This window comes from Otolemur garnettii, unplaced genomic scaffold (assembly GCF_000181295.1).
Source record: "Otolemur garnettii isolate 467f Iridium unplaced genomic scaffold, OtoGar3 scaffold00010, whole genome shotgun sequence".
In the NCBI taxonomy this organism is placed as follows: domain Eukaryota; kingdom Metazoa; phylum Chordata; class Mammalia; order Primates; family Galagidae; genus Otolemur; species Otolemur garnettii.
In genome coordinates this window covers 8,871,284-8,896,179 of record NW_003852405.1, presented here as the reverse complement: position 1 = coordinate 8,896,179, position 24,896 = coordinate 8,871,284, and the positions used below count along the sequence as shown (strand labels likewise).

General features: G+C 36.2%; 1 protein-coding gene across 1 annotated transcript in view; it reads left to right on the top strand.

The window, feature by feature from the left end:
- Positions 1-24,896, top strand: part of SLC30A7 (solute carrier family 30 member 7) — a 75,098-nt gene that overhangs the window by 14,229 nt on the left and 35,973 nt on the right. Inside the window, exons 5-8 of the mRNA XM_003784109.3 lie at positions 411-537; positions 5,185-5,340; positions 10,818-10,868; positions 15,295-15,430. Of these exons, the coding sequence (XP_003784157.1) occupies positions 411-537; positions 5,185-5,340; positions 10,818-10,868; positions 15,295-15,430 (470 nt within the window). The remainder of the gene's footprint in view (positions 1-410; positions 538-5,184; positions 5,341-10,817; positions 10,869-15,294; positions 15,431-24,896) is intronic.

Genomic DNA, 24,896 nt, shown 5'->3' with positions numbered 1-24,896 from the left:
AGGTGCAATCTGGATAGTGAAGTCAGTTGGGACCTACTCTTGAGAGAAAATAGAACCTCAGAGTTTTGCCAATGCATCGTTAAGATTTGGTATATATATTCTTCTAAAGGAGGAAAATTTAAAGATATTGAACTTAAAATGAAAGGCACTGTTTTAAGATATCAAAAAGGAACAGGTCTTAGATCAAATATTCATATTTTTAAATGTCTGTATTTTAAAATATCACATAATTGTTACCTTTTCTGCAGTATATGAGTGCTGGTTTTATTTCTATAAACTGTTTTGGTAGATACTTTTTGGGTGCTTTCAATTCTAAAAATAACAAAATGTTTAATATTGCCTTATGTTTTTGCCAGTTGATCAATCAGAAATTGAATCAGTGCTGTCTGTTTGTATTGTATGTTTTCTAGAGAGCATTAGCCCCTCCAGATGTACACCATGAGAGACTACTGCTTGTTTCAATTCTTGGGTTTGTGGTAAACCTAATAGGAATATTTGTTTTCAAGCATGGAGGTCATGGACATTCTCATGGCTCTGGTATGATGGTTAGAACCCTTTGTTTCTTTATTTTCTACCAAGTTTCTGTTATATTTACTTTAGAAAAGAATTAATTTTTAATGTTAAACTCTATATTGATTTAACAAAAGTAACGATACGTCTGTAGACTCTTGCTGATGTCTTCCTGAAGCATCCTTTCCACTTCCCCATGACCAGCCATCCCAGTGCTTTCTCAGAACTGTGCATGTTACCAGTTTGGTGTGGCTCCTCCAGACCTCTGTAGTTTGTCTGTTTAGTATGATACCATTTATATAAGACAAACAAGTAAATATTAGATAAAAAACACATTAGAAAATTTTCTCTGGATGTGTATGAAATTTACTCTCTAATTATATTCATTGTATAACATGTCTTTGAGATCCTTTCATTTGGTATAAATTAGTCTACCTTGTTAATAACCATGCATAAAACTCCAGACCTGTGGCTTACTTAACCAGTGTTGGGGGGATAGACCTCAAGTGTTTCTGTTTTTTTGCTAATTCATATAAAGCCTATCCTTGTGTTGTTGCAGAGCTGTTTCTACCCTATATGGTATGTATTAGTCACATCTGACTTTTTAAATTTAAATTTTTGTTAATTAAAGTGAAATTAAAAAATTTGGTTCATCAGTCAGACTAATGACATTTCAAATGCTCAGTAGCCCTGTTGGAGCTATTTATTGTATTGGACAGTACAGGTATAAAACATTTCTGTCTTCACAGAAAGTTCTTTTTTTTGAAACAGTCTCACTTTGTTGCTCTCAGTAGAGTACTGTGTGTGGCATCGCAGCTCATAGCAACCTCAAACTCTTGGGCTCAAAAGCTCCTCCTGCCTCAGCCTTCCTTGTAGCCGGGACTACATATGCTCACCACAGCACCCAGCTTTTTTTTTTTTTTTTTTTTTTAAGGATGGGATCTCATTCTTGCTCAGCCTTTTCTTAAACTCCTGACCTCAAGTGATCTGCCCATCTCAGCCTCCCAAAGTGCTAGGATTACAGGTGTGAGCCACCACGCCTAGGAGAAAGTTCTTTGAATTGCACTGTACTAGAATATAAGTAGAATTCCTGGAACACAGAATATATACATTTTTAGTTTCAGTAGGCTTTTGCAAATTGCCCTCCAGGATGACCATCAACACTTAGTATTGTGGGCTAAAAACAGTTTTGCTAGTAATTTGATAAAAATGATATCTCATTCTATTTGGTATTTGTCTGATTAGTAGTGAAGTTGAATTTCTGGCATTTTTTTTCTTCTCCTAGAATTAATTACCTGTTCATATGTTTTCATATTGTTCTATTAGCTTATTTTTTTGTCTATTATCTTATTTTTAATCCATTTATAATCATTTATACATTTTATATGCTAATCTTTCATTTTGTGTGTTGCAAATATCTTTTCCCAGTCTATAGCTTGTCTTTATGCTATTTATGTAGAGGATTTTAATTTGCATGTTCTGTTTTTTTGTCTCTTTTTTGTCCTGTAATTTTCCTGGTATATTTTTTGCTTTGTTTAAGGAATTTACTATTCCAGGGTCATAAGCATAATCTCTTGTATTTTAATGCTTTTAAACTTTTGGTTTAACATTTTTCTCTTACCCATTTTGGTTCTTCATCTCTATGTAATTTATTTTTGCAGTGGGATGAATTAGGCTTAATTTGTCTTTTTCCCTCAGTATGAATAAGCCATTTTTCAATCACTTTATTAATCTGCTTTTCATTTTCTTAAAGGTTCCCCTGGGATTATAAATAGGATCTTAAAACAATCTAGTTCATATTAATAGTAATTTAATTCAATAATATGCAAAACTTTGCCCCAACCTACTACTGTTCCCTTTTTCCTCTAAGGTACTGCTAATATCAAATCACATGCTTACATAAGCCTACCCATATAGGGTTATAATTATTGATTTATATAATTGCCTCTTAGAAGAGATTAAAATAGTTACAAACATAAGTATGTATATCCTCTTTTTTAATACCTTTACCACTATTCTTTTTTTCTTTGTTTGGATTTGAGGTATTATCTAGTGTCCTTTTATTTTGGCTAGAAAGTCTTTTAAATATTTTTGGAGGGCAGATGTTCATTAATCTGGAAATGTCTTAATTTCTCCTTTATGTTAAAGGATGGTTTAGTTGAATATAAAGTTCTCGATTGAGTCTTTTTTCCCAGCATTTTGATATCATTCTACTCTATTTTGGTTGCTGTGGTTTCTTTTAGAAGTCAGCTATTCATCTTATTGACGTGCCCTTACTCCTAAGTTATTTTTCTCTGGCTGTACAACTTTTAAGATTTTCTCTTTGTGTTTGATTTTCATCATCTTGATTATGATGTCTCTAGATAGGGTTTTGCTTGAGTTTATTCTACATTGGAGTTTGATGAGTTTCTTGAACGTGTAGATTAATATTTTCATCTATTTATTGACATTCTCTGGTGACTCATTGTTATAATACTTCATTCTTTAGATATGGTTTCCTTTAGTTATTTGAACATACTTATAATAGCTGATTGAAAGTTTTTTCTTACTAAATCCAAAATAGACATTTTCTGTTAGCTGTATTTTCCTTTGCATTTGGCATATTTACCTGCTTCTTTGTATGTCTTGGAATTTTTGGATGAAAACTGAATGGTTTAGATAATACATGATAACAATTCTGGTATCAGATTATATCACCCCTCTAAAATTTATTGTTCTTGTGCATTTTTTGTGTGTGTATGTATGTGTGTGTGTTGCTTTTCTTCCTGTGAGTCTTTCCTGTACCAATTTAGTAAGTTACGTGTTTCTTGCAGCATATAGCCATGGAGTTCTCTGCTAGCTCTTTTAAGTTCTTACTTTAATTTTAACCTATCTTTCTAGGAGTTACACGTGGACTGGTATAATGAAGTGGCTAGCCAATGATTAGTCAGAAGATTTAATGCCTTGCTTTTAGTCTTCCACTTTTGCTGGAGGGATCTTTGTGAGAACGCGCACCGTTAAACTGGCAGTTTAGAAGACAGTCTTAGCTGTCATTCACTGCCTGCTCATGTAGGACATCCAAGTTGATGAGAAATGAGTGACTGGTGATTTCTCTTTTCTCAGGTCTTTCTTGGGCTTGTACACAAGGTGCATGCGACCTTTTAGATCCCCAGGAATACACTGGCAATTTTCTAAGTTCCTTATAGTCATCTGGTTCTCCAGAATTTCCTTTTAATTCTCAGCTAGGCTCTTGTTTGCCCTAAATGAAATTATAGCATTCTGCAGCTGAGATACTGCTAGGAATTACCATTGTTGTGGCCATTGCTTCTACCATCACTTTGCCAGGCTGAGCTGATTTCATGTCCCTGAGAATAGAGGGAACGACAAGTTTGGACAAAATATTGGCAGCACTGAGAAGATGGTGCTTTTACCAAAACCTGAAAAGAGACTTCTCCGTTGTCTGCAGTCCTGGCTTTTGGCTGTTTTGTCCAAGGGCTGGGAAGGGAGGTGGAATGGAAATAGCTCCAAGTTAAAATGTTTTAGACTCACCTGTCTTAAAGACATTGTGTAGTTTGTCTTGGGTAGATAACTTTCAGTTCGTTCTGTGGCTTTGAATAGTTGTCAGTTTTGAAATGGTTTTTAGTTATAGTTCCTGGGGCTTTATTGTTTTAAAAGAGAGGTAGCTCAATGAGGTTCTCTCTACCATTCTGGAAGATGATCTTCCCATAGTCATGTTTTTTTCATATAATGTGGGACTAGATTTGACTTACTGGTTTTTAGAATTTTTGCAAACCTAAGTGATATTTTCAAATGAGTAACATCCAGTCTTTGTGTGTGTGCACACTTTAGAATAGCTCGTCTAGCCTGTGTTTTGATGGTTCAGTTGTTTTTAGGTGTGCTACAAAGAGGAACCTGTATTTTTTGTGTTTGGATTTTTCTATCTGTTTTAATGTGATTTTAATGATTTTTTTTTTTTTTTACCAAAATGCAACAGCTTCCCTGCTTCTGCCTCAATGTGACCCTGTGCATAAATCTTGTTTAATCTTCGTTAGTGTGTATAATTATCTTTGCAAAATTTTGGCCAAGCATTTTGTCTATGTTGTAACTGCTTTATCCCGAGTGCCTCTAACACAGCGTATTTGATAAGTAAATATTTCTTGAATGCATGAATAGATAAGTAAATATTTCTTGAATAAATGAATAACATTATCTAATCTCTTTAAATATTCCTGTACAGTTCCAATCAGTACTTATTTTCATTCCAGTAAGATCTGTCACTTTCCTCTCGCCAGCAGTTTTCAACCTATGGGTCGCAACTCCTTTGTAACAATGAAAATACGTCCTGCATATCAGATATTTACATTACGATTCATAACAGTAGCAAAATTATAGTTATGAAGTAGAACAAAAATAATTTTATAGTTGGGGGTCACCACAACATGAGGAACTGTATTAAAGGGTCACAGCATTAGGAGGCATTTGGAAGATTGAGAACCACTGCTCTAGGCTTTCATTTTCTTCTTGTACTCCACAGCAAGAACCCAGATAGTTTTGATGAATCTGTAGCACTGTTTACAAGTAGATGTTTATTCAATTGAATCTGAGTTTAGAGCTGATTCTTTTCACTTGTATCAGTATTACTATAACTATTTATATATGATTATATACCTTGTGCTCTAACATTTCACTTTGTAGGCCATGGACACAGTCATTCCCTCTTTAATGGTGCTCTCGATCAGACACATGGCCATGTAGATCATTGCCATAGTCATGAAGTGAAACACGATGCTGCACACAGCCACGATCATGCTCACGGACACGGACACGGACACGGACACTTTCATTCTCATGGTGAGTACAGTCTACAGACTTTCCAATGGACAGCCTCTAAATGAACAGGAATTGTATAGATTATGTTTCCTAGTTGAAATAGTTTATTAAAATGACATTGCAGTCAGATTTCTAATGAGTCTGTCTAAATGTTTCCCAGGGCCACTTTGTTTTACATATCATGAGATTAACTCATTATAAAGCAATGGATAGGAAAGGTGTAAATTATGGCACGCAGAGATGAAGCTGCAAAGGAAATGTTCATGCCAGGTTTACTGAAAGGGAATGACCTGGCTGGGCAGTGCAAAGGTGGCATCTGCACCAGGGGGTCAGTTCAAGACCCCTTTTATATGGGGCTATAGGAGATGGGTACATTACAAGGCTTGATTGTAGAGTTAGGGTCTTTTAGTGCCAACTTCTCAGGGGGTAGAGCTAGGCAGATCCTTTGTGTCTTTCTCTTAGGAGGAAGGGGGCAGAAGGGGAAAGGGTTTGTGTGTGGCTGCGTTAGTCCCCCCAACATTTCTGACTCTTCTTAAAAGGGGTGATGGGGACAATAGTCTGTGTTTTGAAATTTCTCTGGCTGGAGAGGGCCATCGTTGTCCTCACTGGGATGAGTCAGGTGTTGTTAGGGCTGTGTGAGTGTGGGGTATATTGGGAGAGGGTTTGGGACTGATAGAAATTGGGTTGCAACTGCTGCTGACACCTTTTTTACCTTGTCTTGAATAAATGAGGACAAGAATTGGTTGACATAAGTGGCAATGGTTAATAACAGGAGGATTGCAGCAAGGGTGCTCAACAGGGGTAAGATCCAGAGTCCCATAGAGCTAGGGTCCCCCATTTTGAGGGCATAGGTGGTAGCTTATTCTCAGAGCAGAGTGATGCCCTCTGGAAGTAGACCAGACTTGTTGGTGTAGAAAGAGCATGTGTCCTGTGAAAAGTGTAAAGGCCCCCTTTCCTCTGCCATGATTAAACCTAAGCCTCTAAGATGGTTGGTGGGGGCAACTGGAAAGTAATAAAAGGACGAACAAGATAAGTTTACCTTCCAGAGAACTGAGAAACTGTGGAATATGGAGAGGGGGCTGCATTTTATTTTTTTTAATGATGGAGATAGGAGAGTGAAATAGGTCTTTAACATTTAGGAAGACTAGAGAATGTGGCTTCAATATAACTAGAATTAATTTACTTACCTGTGTTAGAGAATAAGTTACTTAAGGCCGTCTTGGTGTGATAAAGTTGAGCCCATTTTTGAGTCAGACATGTCAGTTGAAAGCCATTCCCATGTCGATTTAGGGGACCACTGGTTCCAGAACGTGAATGTAATCTATTTTGAGGTGATTATGCTGTCCCTTCTAGTGCTTTTCTTCTTTGTTGAAAACTCACAATTTCAGGGTTCGAGTGAAAGAAGCCTTATGAGGCATCTTTTAGGGACTCCAGTCATAGTAGTGGGCAAGGTCTATTCTATAGAACGGCGTGGTCTTCTCACTTGAGTCTTTTGAGTAACTATCTCTGGAGTTTTATAATGTCAGCCCCTACTGAAAAAACCTTTTAGTCTTGTTTTCTCTCTTTTCTCTGTCCTCCATATAGAGCTGATGGGTAGGGGGAAGTTGGTGGGGCAGAGAGAAGCAGGTGATGGGTAGGGGGCAAGGCAGTGGCTGGGGCCCACGCCCGTGCTTGTGTTGGCTGTGGGAGCATGCATGGCTTCCCACCACTGCTGTGGGAGCTGTGGGAGCTGGCAGACCGCACTGCCTGGCAGCTCTGCATCATGACAGTCCTGCCTGGGCTGGGGAGAGGGTGATGCGGCTGTTTTAAGTGGGTGAGAGCCGTGAGAAGTCTTGGAGTCTGCAGCCTGCGGGGAGAGCGGAGGGCCTTGAGGCTCTAGGGGAGGTTAGGAGGTGGAAGAATCATAGGAGCTGGAGAAATCCCTGGAGGAGGGAAAATGGGAAGGAAGACTGGTGAAGGTGGAGGGGAAGGTGTTGGAGTGAAGATTTGTACAGGGAGGGTAAGAGCACAGGGAGAGTAAGGGCTGAAGATGGGGGATTTCATTCCCTCTGCCAGTTGTATTTTTGGAGAAATTTTATTTAAGTTTATTAAGGATTTTTAAGATCTTGTTTTCTAATTTGTATTGAGGTTGAAGGAGATACCCCTGGGGTGTCTCTGTTGAGGGGAGTGGAAGGGCCAGTTCCCATGTCTCAGATGTCCTTCCCCTACTTGGGGGGGGGGGGTAAGAAGGCATCCCTTGTTTCCCAAGAACTAGGAGTAAAAACAAAGAAAGACTGAAAAAGGTCAGGCATTCCTATTTTTTCTCAGAGAACTTAAGGCCCCCAGACCCTAAAAAGCCTAAAAGAGGGTCCAACACTGGGCTTAAATCAAAAAATCAAAACTGAAAGAATATGAGGTCCTAAACCCTGGAAGAGAGCACAGAGCTAGGACTGAACCCTCTAATTAGGCCTGAGTGAATGAAGAAGGGAGAGGGTGTGAGGACACAGAGGCTGGGAGGGAGACAGAGTGAGCAGGGGGGTTCAGTTATAGAGACCTTACATTTAAATGGCAGTTAGGGTGAAATCTTCTAGGACTCTCTGACAGACAGGTGGGTCGCAGAGTCGGGTCTAGGCACAACTGGGGTGATGGGAAGGCCAGCAACCAGCCACCAGTAGCCTCCAGTCCTGAGTTTCCGCACTATCTAAAAGGTGTAAATGAAAGTGCCCAGAAACCAGGCTGCAGAGAAGTTCGCAGGTTTCTTGAAAGGGGAGGGGTAACCTGCCTGGCAGTGCAAAGGTGGTATGTGAGTCGGGGGGGAAGAGGGTTAGCGAACCTCTTATATGGGGCAGTAGGGAGGTGGGCACATTCCACAGCTTGTTCGGAGAGTTAGGGTCTTCCCTGTGAACTTCTCAGTGGGTGAGGCTACCCAGATCCTTTGTGTCTTTCTCTTAGAAGGAAATGGGTGGGAGAGGAAAGGGTTTGTGTGTGGCTGTGTTAGGTGCCTCCTACAGGATGTTGTTTTTTTCTTTTTTTTTTAAGTGAGTATATAATAAAAAGCCCTTACTTTAAGTGAGTGTCAGTGAATGAGGAATAATTTCAATTTAGCAAATCAAAATTATAACTTTTTAAATATGAGGAGGGCTTATGTACTATATAAAAAGGCTTGTAAAAATAGTTTTCAACTTTTTACATTTTTATTATAATTTTTGATGTTTATCCCCTAATGTTTACCTTCATATTTCTTTAGAAATTTCTATATCCTAGCATTTATAGCATTAAGTATTTACCAACTTAATATTTTATCTTAAATTATATTTAAAATAGTTTATCAAGTATAAATTAATAGAAGCTGCTTAGGTAACACAATTTGATTACTCTTTAGAGTGTATGCTCAAATATTATCTATATTTGCCACATAGACTCCTAAAGCTTTAGATTTGGAAGTGTGAAAGGGGCCTTGGAAAGTGAGCATTCTCTGTCCCTAGTTTTTAATCTTTAAAAATTTTTGACCACTTTATTGAGCATTTATTTATATAAAAAGCTGTATATACTGAATCTGTACAACTTGATGAGTTTAGAGATAAGTATACAGCCATGAAACCGTCACCACAATTTATGCCAAAACATACCCATTACCATCAAAAGTTTCCTCCTGCGCTATTTATTCTTATTCTTCTCTAGGAAAACTTTTAAGTATATAATACAGTGGTAACTATGCCTATGCTATAAAGAGCCCTAGGACTCATTTCTCCTGCATAACTGAAACTTTATAGCCTTTCCCCATTTCCACCCCGCTCTAGCTCCTGGCAGCCACCATTCTACTCTCTGTGTCTATTTTAGATCCGTCCTATAAATGGAATCATGTAGTATTCTTCTGTGTCTGGCTTATTTCACATAGTAGACTGTCCTTCAATTTCATTTTTGTCCTACGGAATGGTGGAACTTGTTTTTGAAAGGTAAACAATAGTCTGTTGTGCGTATATGCCACATTTGCTTTATCCCTTTATCCATTGCTGGGCATTTAGGTCGCTGCCATGTCTTAGCTATTGAGAATGATGCTGCAGTGAACATGGAGGTACAGATACCTCTTTGAGATCCTGATTTCGATACCCATGGATATATATCCAGAAGTGCGATCATTGGATTATGTGTGGTTCTGTTGTAAAGTTTCAGAGGAGCCTCCATATTATTTGCACCAATTTACATTCCCACGGGTAGAGTAAAAGGGTTTCCTTTTGTATACGTCTTTGCCAATACCTGTTGTCTTTTGTTTTCTTAATAATAGGTATGTTGATGAGTGAGACTTGATATCTCAGGATTCTCATTGGCATTTATATTTCCCTGATAACTGGTGCTGTTGAGCACCTTTTCATAGAACTGTTGGCCATTCATATGTCTTCTTTGGAGAAATGTCTGTTTTTTTGATCAGGGTTTTTTTTTTTTTTTTTTTTTGTAGGAGTTCTGTATCTGTTGTATCTATTTTGAATATTAACCCTTTATCAGATATATTGTTTGCAAATATCTTCTTCCATTCTGTAGGGTACCATTTTATTTTTTGTTTGTTTGTTTCCTTTTCTTTGAAGGAGTTTTTTAATTGATGAAACTCCACTTGTCTATTTTTGTTCATTGCCTATGTCAGTCTCTAAAATCTTCTGAATTTTTTGTTATAATTACACCGGTATACTTTAAAACCTTGCTTTCCAACTTCTTTGCTCACATGCACCCCCCAAATAATTTTGAAAAGCTATATATCCCTCATACTTTTGACTATTGGTGGGATTTTCAGAGTAGCTACATCTTCCTTCTGACTTAGAGGTACCATGTTTAGACAGAAAATATTGTGCAGCCTTCTGCCTGCACTTTATATTGTTGCAGAGTATCAGAGCCAGTGGGGATGAGGGTGTGTAGATCTTTCAGTGCTGTGGCCAAGAACAAAGGACTGTAGACAGGTTCTCGGTTAGTGGGGATCAGAAAGCTGGTAAGTTTTCCTGATGAACCCTTTAACCGATGTTGCTTATCATAATTTTGCCTTACTTACCTATATTTTCTGCTTTAGTAATCTTCAAAGTTTTAAAATATAGAAATTATAGGTTTTTTAAAAAATCTTTTCATCATAAAGGCAAAATGGAAAAAAATGTTTTTGTTGCTTCTGTCTGCAAAGCCGGCTACTTCAATGTAGAAGCTATTGAAGAACTACTGTTTGCCATAGTCAAGTCATCCTGGATCCTATCCTGGACCTTTTATAATTTCAAGCATACATTTGGTTTTCTCTGAATTTTCCAACTGTAAAATACTAGAAAATATCTTATGAGTATTAGAAGGTTTTCACAGTGTTTTTAATTTCCTATGATTTTTATTTTCTTTACTTCCACTCATTTACTTCATTAAATTTTAAAAATAATTTTAGGTCTGATGTGTCTATAAAGTCATGCATTTGAATGAAAAGGACTCTGAATTGTAAAAATTGCAATCAGAAATTGAAAACATATTGTAAAACAATTTAACTTCATCCTCTACAGATGGCCCTTCACTAAAAGAAACAGCAGGACCCAGCAGACAGATTTTACAAGGTATGACAAGCAATTGTATGCTTCTCGCTTTTATGAAGTTGGTTTCATAGTTTTGAGTTGTCATAAGTTTTTCTTTAAGAAAAATACATCACATAGTATTTGCATTTAGAGTGTTACCCTTTTTAATGTAATGATTACTTTATGTGCATTGTTAGATATATAAGCAGATGTTCTTTTAGTTATCACTTGACTATTTTCTTAGAGGTAATAAGAAGCACAAAATATTCAGAAACTATACTGCATAAATATAAGTAATACCCATGGTTTAGTTACTGTGACTGTAGTAATGCTATACATAGTATAGATGCTTCTTGACTTACAATGGATGGTAAATTAAAAATATCGGAAGTTGAAAATGGATTTAACACTTAGCCTAACAAACATCATAGCTTAGCCTAGCCGCCTTTAAATGTGCTTGGAACACTTACTTTAGCCTGCAGTGGGGCAGTATCAGCTTATACAAAGCCTATTTTATAATTAAGTGTTGAATAATATCTCATACACTTTATTGAATACAGTAGAGCACAGTATTGGTTGTTTTCCTTTGTGACTGCATGGCTGACTGGGAGATGTGGCTTGCTGCAGCTGCCCAGCATCACAAGACAGTACCATACCACATTATCACTAGCTTGGGAAAATATCAGAATTAAAGTGCAGTTTCCACTGAACACGTATTGGGTTCACACTGTCATAAAGTCAAAAAGTTGTAAAGTGGATCCATATTAAGTTGAGGATTGCCTGTAGTAGTAACATGTTTGCTTTGTAGGATTACATAGTTTTTCCAAGAATAATAATATGTTTTATGTTGTAGAAAATTTAGAGCTAAAATTTGATACAAAGTGAAAACTCTATTGTATTTGTAGGCATCAATAGGTGATACTGAACAAAAGCTTACATGTTGTATAATATGATGTGTATCACAAAGTTGTATAAGAAAGTCAATCCTGTCTTTGAACTATTGTAATTTCCTTTTTTGGAAGGCAGACCAATCTTTGATTCAGAGTTTCCACTTAGACTTTATTGTCATGGTTTTCTAAGTCTCAGCTCCCTGTCTTCTTGTCTTTATAAACTCTTGACTTCAGTCTAATTTTCTCAGTGGCTTCTGATCCAATTTCTGTGGCACCTATTTTTCTCAACTCTTCCTTGATATTACTCTTGCTTTTTGGTTTTTCACTGGGAATATATTCCTCCATACTGAGGAATTTATTTTCAGAAGGCTCAAGTGTATCTTCCAGTCGCTAATTTTCCATTATAAAGTACATGTGAGATTTGACAGTTAAGTTTGGGAACTCTTCCTAGAAAAAGTGCTACATACCTAATTGCTAAATGTCACTACAGTTACCTTCAAAGTACTCCCTTTGGGAAGCCATGCACCCACATGAGCATCTAGTCCACCTTTAAAAGCAGTTTTGGAACTCTTTCTGGAATGTCTATCAAAGCTGTTTCTGTATTACTCTTGATATCCTGAATGTCATCAGAATATCTTCCTTGACTATTTCCTATATCTTCAGGTAAAAAAAAGCATCATTGGGGGCCAGATCAGATAAGTAAGAAGAGTATTCCAACATAGTTATTTGTTTACTGGCTAATAACTCCTTCATAGTGCCATGTGAGTTGGTGCATTGTCATGATGCAAGAGCCACATATTTCTTGTGCCAAGATTTTCCTGTTTCTCTATCAATGTTCACTTGGTCTGCTATGCTTCTCACAGTAATTTTGACACAATTTGATGCATTTTTGCAATGTTTTTGTCAGTTATGCTTGTTACCAGCTGCTCTGACCTCTTTTCGTCAGTGATGCTTTCTCTTTCCTCAGAAAAACATTTAATCAATTTGTCCACTACCATTTTCTTCATGGCATCAACCCCAGAAACTTGGATTGACGTGTTCGTGATTTTACTTTTAGTCCTGCCAGGTTTAACAAGAAATTTACAAATGTTTGTTCATTGCTCTAGTTCAAACACTAACATTCTTGTGGTGCTACACAAAAACTTGCAACAACAATAATGGACACCACTCCTCAAGACTCTGCTACATGTCAAGATGAACTATGACACACTGATATACCAAGGTTATAAAACCTTACCGGGTTGTTTGTACAGTGCTATCAAGTGGCAAGCTTGTGAACTTAATTGTCAGACTTCAGAATTATTTTAGAACATCATTTGCTGAAATAGTTTATAATCATGCATATTTGATGCATCTATATCAAACCCTCTTAATTAGGCTTAATAATAAGTGTTGCAAATCATCACAAGTTGGAGGAAAGGAAGTTTGGATTTGCCTTCCTATGAAAATGAATTTATATTTTCTGAATATCCATCAATTTATGGTGACAGAAACAGCCCACTAAATATCTGAAGGAAGGAAATAACTGCCTTGTAGTAAAACCATCCTGCAGAATAACTATGTAGATACTCAGACATTAAAAACTATGAGTTAACTGAATTTTTTAATTATTTGCTGCATTGTGAGTATGACCCCTGGCTTACTAAGTTCTTGGGGAATTAATTATCAGTATTCTATCAAGTCTTCTAAGGCTTTAAACTTTATATAAGTTAAACATATTAGTTTTATTTCCTTCTTTAGTAACTTTTGTCTTAAACAGTCACTATAAAGTAAAAAGGGCTTATATAGTTAGTGACACTTGCTACTAAAACCAGTTTTCATGTTGATAAATAATGTGTAATGAGTGACTTTCCAACTTAAAGAAAATCAAGAATATGTGATTCTTTTTTTTCCTTTCACTGTTTATAGCTATTTTCATTTCTGTTTCTATGAAAATACTGATTAAAGAATATAAAAGTTTAAAAGCATATATCACATATAAGAGTTTGTAGTTTAGGGACTTTCGATCTACCTTGATATAATTTTTTTTTGCAGTTTATTTTTAAAAGTTACAATGGTCCCAACATTATTAATCTATTTAATTCTTTGCTATTTGAAATACCCTAGACAAACCAGGTATTAAGTATGCTCTGACAAATTTTTGTTTGTTTGTTTTGAGAAAGTATTTCCTAAGAGAACCATTAGCTTATTGAAGAATGATTATAATAAGTCAAAACTCTATGCAAATAAAAAAGTATATATAGGTAATGAGGGATATTTATGTATTTGGTATAATACTTGATATAAATTCTATAGTAGATGAAGTTTGAATGTAGGATTTGGTTGGCTCGTAAACATTAAAAAAGAAAAAGATAAGTGTTTTTAAAGTACATAAATACTTTTTACACACTATTTTCAGATAGGATAGTCGATGTTATAGAAGAATGTTCTATTTTTAACCAGGCTTGGTTAAAGTTAAAGAGACATTGTTTTGCTGCATAGTAAATTTTACCTGTTAAAGATTTAAATGTTGAAAAATTTGTTGGCTCAGCGCCTGTGGCTCAAGCAGCTAAGGTGCCAGCCACATACACCTAAGGTGGTGGGTTCGAATCCAGCCCGGGCCTGCCAAACAACAATAATGGCTGCAACCAAAAATAGCCAGGCGCTGTGGCAGGTGCCTGTGGTCCCAGCTACTTGGGAGGCTGAGGCAGGAGACTCGCTTGAGCCCAGGAGTTGGAGGTTGCTGTGAGCAGTGAAGCCACGGCACTCTACCCAGGGGAATAGCTTGAGGCTCTGTCTCAAAAAAAAAAAAAAGAAAAATTTGTTGTCTTAGTTGAGTTTCTCCAGAAAATATTCTATATGAAACTTAGTTCTTGACACTTCTAATGATGTTTCAAGCAAGTGTCATTTTTTAAATATTAATATCACATCCAGGTTCTTACATAGTTAGAGTATCAGTATCCTACCAATTTAATCTTTAATTATTAAAAAGGTCAACATGTGTTTTATATTTAAAATATTCAAATCCCTGCTTTCTCTCACATCGAGTATGAGTGTAGCATATAATTTCTACTAATTAGGAAACAAAACCCTTAAGATAATTAATGAATAGAGTTTTATGGTCCATAGAAAATTCTAGTCCCAAACGGTATTAATTTTAATCACCAGTAGAGGGCTCTGTATGTACATATATTTGTAGTTAGCAGTGTTTTCTTGACCTGTTATTTCAGTCTAATGAACTTTCCTTCCCCTAACAAACTGCTAATTAACTTTTGGACTCTTTCAGCCAGAGGTGAGTGTTTGCAAATAGTTTATAAAATCAATTTGTTTTCCTACTTTGTAATTTATGTTATATCATTAAGTGCAAATATAACTTCCTACTCAAATATTTTAACATCTGCTCATTTGAAAAACAAAATATTATTCAAATTCATCAATGTACTATTTCATATGTACTAAAGAGTAAATATACCTACTTACTGATTTTTCAATGTAATTTTTTTAGTTTTTAATACAAAACTAAGTATATAGTTCTAAGAAACATTTGTATTTTAAATTAAGCAGAAAATATTTTGATTTTTATTATGCTTTATTTCTAGGTGTATTTTTACACATTCTAGCAGATACACTTGGAAGCATTGGTGTAATTGCCTCTGCCATCATGATGCAGAATTTTGGTCTAATGATAGCAGATCCTATCTGTTCAATCCTTATAGCCATGCTTATAGTTATAAGGTAAGTATCATATTACTTTCAAGTATTAAGATGAAAATAGGTGATAAATATGTTACAGGCCTGAAATACAGATTATTATGTTAGTTTTTGTTTGGCATTTCAGAAATTCCTATACAGATTCATATTTTTTCATGTGTTTACCATTTTTTTTTTTTTTTGCCTAGAATTTGATATTTGGAAATTACACCTGTTTGTCGTAATTTAAAGCATTAGTAATTTTCCTGAGTCTAACACTCTATCCATAGGTAAAATATTAGAAGTGTAAAATGTACTAACTATAGTTAGAATATTGGTACTTTAGGCTTGGTGCCCCTAGCTCAGTGAGGAGGGCACCAGCCACATACACAAAGGTTGGCTGGTTCGAGCCCAGCTTGGGCCTGCCAAACAACAACAACCACCACAACCAGAAAATAGCTGAGTGTTGTGGTGGGCATCTGTAGTCTTAGCTACTAGGGAGTCTGAGGCAAGAGAATCACTTAAGCCCAAGAGTTTGAGGTTGCTGTGAGCTATGACGCTACAGCACGCTACCAAGGGTGACATCGTAAGACTCTGTCTCAAAAAAAGAAGAAAAGAATATAAGTACTTTGACATCTGTCTTGCATTATTAAATGCAAAAGAGTATCAAAGTCTCTTCTACTAAAACTATTTTTAATTATAAAATATTGTAACCTAGTTGTTTGTACCTTCACATTAACCTAAAAAAAAAAATAAAATCACATCATTATAGAACTCTTATAAGAATACTTACTGTAATAAATTTATATATGTCTCCCTGTCTTGATTATAAAATTCTCGAGGAAGTATCTGTCTCATAGCTCTTTATCTTTCTATTATCTACCAGAATGCCAGAGTATAGGTAAATATATATGTGTGTATAGGTGTATATATTCCCAGTAAATTTTTGCTTAAGTAGATTGTATAGTTATTACGTCCTAAGTTTATCATACCCTGAGATACTTTTTAAAATTTAATCTTTATCAGAATAATAAAGGACCAGTTCATTCCTTTATTTTAAAGTCTTCATTTATTTAAAATTTTACATAAATGCTGCACATGTCTTGATTGAACTATTTTGAAAAATTTTTCCGTATGATTTTACTGTCAGTAAAACTATTTTGTAATGATAATAAAGACCCACTAGAGGTCAGACTATGATGCTTTTTATAGCTCATAGTTGCTTACAATAGGTTTAATAGATTATGATGAAATTACAATGTTAAAATTAGTCATAAATAGAGATTTTAAAATTGTATTTCTAAAAAATGAATATGCATCTGAAACATGCAGATTATTTTGTAATCTTTTAAAATTATTTGTACAAGGAAGTAACTGTGCTATGTAAATCTTTCATAAAGTTTGTAATGCCTTTTCTCCTTTGGAAATCGTATCATACTTGAAAGTTCAGCTTAGATATCCTGTATTCTATGAAACTTAACTTTTTTTTTTTTTTATTGACTGGTAACTATATACATTAATGCACTTCTGGGGTACAGTGTGGGGTTTTCACATGCAATCTGAAATACTTCCATCAAACTGGTCAACACAGCCTTCATGTCGTTTACTCAGTTATTGTTTTAAAACGTTCACATTCTACTCTTAGAAAGATTCACTTGTACCCCTGTAAGATAAACCTCAGAAGTGATCCCTCCAATGAAACTTAACTTTTGATAGATTTGTTCACTGTTAAAAATATGCCTCTTTATTCATACTTTTAGCATTCATTTCATTTTGTTAGTATTATAATTCTTAGAGTAGGACCTTAATATTTACTTTTCTTTCTCTCCACTATTAGTATTTTAATTTCTGTCATTATGTCTTGCCTGAAAAACTACAACAATCTCTAAATTGATCTCTCTGTCCCCATATAAACTCTTTACGTTGGCTAAAACTATCTTTCATTAATGAGAATCATGTTATATATAAAAATTATTTTGCTTTAAATCCTTTAGTGGCTCTTACCCCCAGGATTAAGAACAAACTCTTTAACAGGGCTTCATATTAGCCCTCTTGACCTCTATAGTCTCTCTCTCAGCACTCTCAATTTAATACTTGGTCTCCAGCTATTGTAAATTACTTTTAGTTTCCCGAGGCTTTGCTAATATTTCCTTTATTTGAAATACTTGTACACTTTATACCGTCTTCCCCACACCCCCATTCATTCCTCACCAACACATATGTGTGTGTATCACAATTACTAGGCTTCAGATCAGGTTCCATTTTAAAGGCACTTCTTCTGGAACAGTTCCCTTGCATGGCTTTTATTTACTATATTGAAATAGCCTGTTTTATTGTTTCTCTCAAGCACCATAAGGGATACCCTTTCTTCATTGTTTTGAAGTTAGCACCTAATTCTGCTTGGCAGAAAAGTTGGTATACTTCAAATTTGAATCAAAGTAAATTCATATTTTTGTCAACTCAAAATTACTTGCTCTAATCCCAGATAGCAATTCTTAGTTCTGTTCTCATTCATTTTTTCCCCATAAATATGAATACATAAGCAAACCCAAAGAAGACTTTGTATTTACTGAATATAATAAATATTTTAAAAACTGCACAAATCATTGTCACCAAGTATTTATTAAGTAGGCTCTCTCACCAGGGTGGTATAAAAGATAAGATCCCTACTACTTTGATTCCATATTATAATAGGAGAGACAACAAACAACTTAATACCTAACCCACTCAGATATCAAATGGTTGCTTATTATTTACAGAGAATTAAGATAGGATTATGTGATAGGGACTGAGGTGCCACTTTGAATTGAGTGGTAAGGGAAGACTTCTGAAGAGGGGCCTTTAAGCTGAGATCTAAATGTCACAGGAGAGCTTGTCAGAGGAAGAGTATTTTAGCCTAGAGACTAACCAGTATAAAAGCACTATTGTGCGTATAGCTTTGGCACTGAAGGGAAGTCAATATGGTGAGGAGTAGGAAGTAAGAGGATAGTGGTTTGAGGCAAATAGTGGATCTATATCCACCATAGATAGTGGTTGGAGAAATAGGCCTCAGAAAATCACCCAGGATTAGGAGTTTGGATTTTATTCCAAGGGTCATGGGAAATCTTAAGAATGTGATGTTATTTGGTTTTTATTTTTAGAAAGAATTTTGGTGGCTCTGGGGTAATAGATTATAAAGGCGCCTGAGTGCAAACAGGCAGTCCAGCCGGAAAGTTAGGTGGACCAGGTGAGAGGCTGTGGTGGCAACTTGGTTTAAGGTACTTACCTTGGAAATGGGTAGAAGCAGGTAAGGTTAGGAAATGCTTTGGGGTAGAGCTAACATTGTTTGTGGATCTGACTGTATGGGTTAGGGCCGAGTGAAAAGGGAATCAAGGATGAATCCTAGATTTTTTACTGGGCAACTAAGTAAGCAAAGGTGTTATTATTGGAAGAGACAAGTCTGGGAGAAGAAGAATGTTTTTGTTTGCTCTTGAAGAGGACTCCAGATGAGAAGTTCTGTTTTGTTTGTTTTAAGTTTGAGTCTCTCAGCCATTTATATGGAGATTTCAAGTAGGTGGAGAGTATATAAACATGGGATTCTTGGGAGCAGTCAGCTGAACACAAAGGGTTGAAAGTCCACAGATTTTGTGTGTGTGTATGTGTATGTGCTGGGGGGTGGAGGGGCAAGACAGAGTCTTACTCTGCTGTCCAGCTAGAATGCAGTGCTATCATCATAGCTCACTGCGATCTCACACTCCTGGACTCAAGAAATCCTCCTGCCCCAGCCTCCCAAGTAGCTGGGACTATAGGAGTGCGCCACTGTGCCTAGCTTATTTTTCTGAAAGATGAGGGTTTTGCTATTGCTTGGGTGGTCTCAAATTCCCAACCTCAAGCAATTCTCCTGCCTTGTCCTTTCAAAGTGCTACGATTATAGGCATGAGCCACTGCTTCCAGCTCCCCCCCCCAACAAAAAATTAAAAGTCAGGGGATGTCATTCATCTGTCCAGCATTCCCACCCCTTCTATTTTCCTGGAAAATATACCTCAATATGGTATTTCTTCCTGGTAAAACCTATTTAGCTTCAGAATCCCTTTCCATATAGTGCTTCAAGCAGCCCCAACTAGCCAGCTACACTCAGCTTCCAAGGAGAAATCTTTCTGTTATCTTGGTCTAGGTCCTATGGAACTATTTATAAAACTTTTTCCAGTAGTTTCCAGAATTGTATGGTTTTAGGTCATATAATTGGATTCCCTTTTATGATTGTTAAACTTTAACATTCTTATTATTTGCTCTTTTTTCCTGATAACCAGAGTAGTTCATGTTGATTGTAAAAATTTTAAACATTTCTGAAATGTATAACTTGCCTATTGAAATATTCTCATAATCCTGCCTTTTAGAGATAACAGAAAACTTCAGTATACCTTAAAATTATTTACAGTCATTTAAAATCAAATGCTTTAGTGCCCATTCTGTGCCAGGCAATAAACAACACAGGCAAATGCCCTATCTTGATGGGGCTTTTACTTTAATAGGAGAGATAGTAAAGCAAATGAATATGCAAATAGCAGAACCTTAGTTGGTGGTAAGTATGCTGCAGTGATGTAAGGAGATGCTGTTTAAAAAAGGCTTGGAAAGTCCTCTGCGTAAGGTGAACAGAGACTTGACTGGTGAAGGGGAGTGGCACAGGACTGTTCAGAGGAAGATCGTCCCAGTAGAGGGAACTCAAGTGTAAACACAGTATGGCAGGAGATGCCTGACACGTTTGAGGGACAGCGAGAAAGGCCCCATGAGCAGGGCAGAGTGGGAGATGTGTGCATAGCTACATCTGTGAACTTCAGGGAACAGTTTGGGTTGGAGGATATGAATTTGAGCGTCATCAACTTACAGATGTTATTTAAAGCCAGAGTTTGGATGAGTTTGCTCAGAGAATGAGTACTGATAAAGGAGAAGAGTGCTGAGGACGGAGCTCTGGAGGAGTCCACGAGCCAAGTGCTGCCAAGAAGGGTGAAGTGGAGTAGGCAGGGAGGTGGAGGAAAGACGCAAGCATGCAGCGTGCGTGGTTTTAGAATCCGTGTCAGAGCCTGTTTCCAAACAGGAAGGAATCATCTGCATGTTAAACGCCACGTGGACTGATAATTAGCTTAGACCAGATGCTCAGAAAAGTGACGAGAATGATCCTGATCCGAGCAGCTTGGGGAGAGTAGGGGAGGGGAGGAAATGGAGATAGCAGCTACAGTCAACTCGTTTTCAAAGCCTTTTGCTATAACAGGGAGCAGTGTGATTGCCTGGCAGCGCTGAGGGCCCACTTTGAGGTTTGTGGTCACGAATTTCAAGTGAAAACAGGCAGCACCATTGTATGTTTTTCTTCAGTCTTGTTCCCCTACTTGGTAATAGGTATGCAATAGACAGGGAGTTGGATTTCACAGGTTTGGGGTTGTGTCAGGTGAGTACTGAGAATGAGCAAGGAGCAAAGCAGGAAAATTAAGATTTAAAGGTAGCAATATACGCTTACAGATAAAGGTGATAGGGTCAGGGGATTAGAAGTTCTGAAGAAGCATTAGAGTGGAAGTATTAGGGGAAGTGATCCAGAAATAGGAAGGGTGCAGATTGTGAGATGCTTGAAATTAATGTCTAATTATGAAGGTATAATCACAGTTGCGAGGATAAGATCATAACATAGAGGCCCTGGTGTTGGATGGATTGTTCCCACAGACATTAAAATCAGTTTGAGGAATGAACAGGGTAGAGGTGGGAAGATGAGCAGCCTGCTCCTAAACTCTTCGGTGACTAAATGGGAACAACCTAGGGTCGTAACACTGGTAATCAAGATGGATAAGAAGAGAAATAATCCGGTGGCCTGGGCCTTCAGGGAGCTGTGTTTGGGAGAGAAGAAGAAGGAACAGTGACTGCAAGTAGCAGTGATGAACAAGGAGCCCACGTGCTCCCCACAAGCCCAGTACTACTCAGAACGCAGGGAAACAGCACTGCAGGGAATGGCCCGGTGTAGACAGAGGGTGAACTTGCTATGTCTAGAGAAGAGGCAGAGGACTTAATGAAAATGGCATATTTAAAAGTCATTTTAAAAATTCTGGAAATAATTACATTGACATAGAAACAGTAAAATATAGAAAAAGATAAAGAAAATATTACCCATAGTTTTGCCAGCCAAGAAATCCATGTTTATCTTTTTGTGGATTTTATTTTGGATTTTTTTAAAATTCTGAGCTTTTTTTGTTATACTTTGTTTTGTTTTTCATAATATTTTTGTTTGTATTATTTATATAAAGTTCTGAGAGAAAAGTTTATAGCTTTTTCTGACTATAAACGTAATATAATTGTAATAGAAAATTTGAAAAATGCTGAGAAGTATAAAAAAGTAAAGAAAAATCAATCAGGATCACTACACCCTGAGGCTGCAGAATCACTGTTAACAATATTTCTTTAGAGTCATCCTTAAATGTATTTTTAAAAAATGATTGAGCTTCTCCTGTATGTTCTGCTTGTTAAGCTTGGTCAGCATGATAGCTGATGAAAAATTAGAGTATAGTCATAATTTTCAGTCAATAAAGTTTGGACAGTTTATAGAATAGCAAAGGCTTAATAAATTCAGTGAGAATAAATGACAAAGGTTTTGAGCAATACATGAGAATGATTAATTCTTATCTAAATTATATATTTTTCTTCACATGCATATGGGGTAAATATTTATCCCTGGGTGTTAACTGGATCTGTCTGGGTAGTATAATTTTTCTATTACGTTTCTTGCCTAATTTCTCCAAGGTAAACAACACTTCTGACTTACACCTTTTAAAAGTGTAAGTTTTTTTAAGAGAAGGCAAAAAAAAAAAAAAAAAAAAGACAGAAAGAAGCTAGCTTCAAAGTACAAAATAAAGAAATTCCAGCTCAGTCTTTGTTTTATTGTTAAGAAAGCAAATTGAATTTACTTAAATGTTCACCTAATAATGAAGTAATTGCAAGGAAATCACTCTGAGAAATATTTTCAAATTGATAAAGAGTTTGCCTAATTAACCAAAGCTGATTTTAAGAAATATATGAGAACTCTTAAGGAGTCAGCAAAATAAGAGTATAAAGAAGTCATTTTTTCTATCCTTAATTCTCATATATATGTACATATACACATATTCACACACACATAGATTTGTATAAATACACACACTTGTACAGTGTTTGCAGTTCACCAAAAGCAAGAGAAGTAATGGCACTGTTTATATATCCTCTGGGCTTAATGTTGCTCATTTGAAAACATGCCCTGGGAATATACACCTGTCTTTTTTAGGCTGCCCAGTGTTTCATTTTTACTTCCTCAGTGAAAGTGATTTCTTAGAAAAAGACAGCTTGACTCTCAGAATTTTCTGACACAGGCAAGGGGTGATATAAATTTCTGGGTAGAACCAGGTTGTCCGGTGATTAATTTTGTTTCCCAAAGAAAAGCAGGAGATTGACTATAAGAGTGAGAAGAGTACTTTTTTATTTTCTGGAAATATAGTTCCTATAAGAGTTTTATTCCTTTTTTTCCCCATTAGTAAGGTGAATTGGAATGGAAAGCAAATTCACAACTTAAATGTAGAAATCTAAACAATATCTTAGAGCTTTGAATCGTACTGCAGTTTAAAAATGATCCAATTTACATAGATCCGTAGTTTGATTTTTATATTCACTTAAAGAAAAGGGATATCTGTGTATGATGGAAAATAAAAAATACAAACAGGATGCATAAAAACCCTTTTTTCCTGGTGTGGTATGTCTGAAGCCTTCTAGTTTTTTTTTTTTTTTTCTTTTTTTCTAACTGGTTTTCTGCTACTTGTCAGTTACCATCTTATAGTGCTTTGTACTTTTGGGGGGTACCATCATTATTTATAAATACAAAGACAAGCTTTTTAACCAAGGGAAAGTCTTTTTATTAGGTACAAAAGACTTTTAAATAATATATTAATTTCATATCATAGTGAAGAAAAAAAATTTTTAGAGACAAACGAAGGTATAGGCTTTAGAATGGACAAGTAAGGGTCATAAATAAAGACACAAAATGGAAAGAATAAATGCTCATAGAAACTAAAGTATAAACTTAAAGTTTCAAGTTATAGGTGATCATCATTATTCATGAATACAGGGTTTGGATCATAAACTGATTTTGATAAATCTTTCTGATTTTAGTGGTTAAATAATTATTTGGAGCCTGTACTAAGTAAAAAATAAGCATTTTGATATTTAGGAAGCTACCATGTCTTCATATGGTCATATATGAGAAATGGTAGAGATTGTATTTTTTTTCAAAAATGTTTTTGGGTGTTCCCTAACAATTTCCTTTGTGGTTTGCCTTTCAAGTGGTTATAATTTGTGAACTATACTTTTGGGGACTAAGAAAAAGGTAAGCAGTTTGTCAAGGTTTTAACTTGCTGCATTTATATGTGCCCATATTGTAAAATTGAACATATGGGAACATTATATAGCATAGTATCTTTTAAAATCATACATAAAACCATCATAGTGTATTTATAAATACCAGTTAGTCTAACAGCCCTTCTTAACTGGCATTCTGAGAGAGAATGTCCTGATACCATAGGCATCCATCAGTATGGAATTACTAACTTCTCACCTGTGCATCCAGAAAAGTACTGGTTATGTACTAGCCTTGGGAGAATTTTGAAATAGTCATTCTGACCATTTTGTGTATTCTGTGGTTCTGATGAGGAACTCTAATTAAGAGATACTGGCAGAGGGTTTCAGGAATATTGGAAGGAACAGAACAAGTGTTGCAATGCTGAATGGAATTTTGAACTTAAGAACCTGATTATGTAAGAATATCACTTAACAAAAATTCAGTAATTTTTATTGAAGCACCTGCTTTGCCCCTGACTCTTCATTAGGATAGTAAACCAGGCATTAATTCAGTTCTCACACCCACCAATAAGCCACCCATAAATATATTGAAAAATTCCTGACTTAAGCAAAATCTCCACTCATTTCCTCCCTTTGTCACTGCACACACACACACACCCTCTCTCTCTCTCTTTTCATAAATGTGCCTTACTTGTCAATGCCTTCAAAAGGTTGCAGCTGCTAGTTCTAGGGGTTAGTTATTCCAGGGGTGGAGTTATCTCCTACTCAAGGTAGAGGGAGTAGGTTTTTTGGTTAGTAGGATTATGGAACTGGAAGGGGTTGTGTTTTCCATGTTTTTATGTGAAATTCACTGAATTTTTTCTTTAAAAAAATTTTTGAGTCAGTTACTATGGTTTAGTACCAGAGTTTGACGCTATGCTCTAATTAAAACATCTTGTGTAGAACATAAGAACTTTTTGCATTGCTTCCTATGGGAAAATCGTGGTTTTCAAACAGCGGCTTAAAAATACCATAAAGTGGCCCAGTGTGGTGGCTCATACCTGTAATCCTAGCACTATGGGAGGCTGAGGCAGGTGGATCGCTCCTGAGTTCAGGAGTTTGAGACCAGCCTGAGCAAGAGCAAGAGTGCATCTCTACTAAAAATGGAAAAACTAGCCACGTGTTGGTAAGG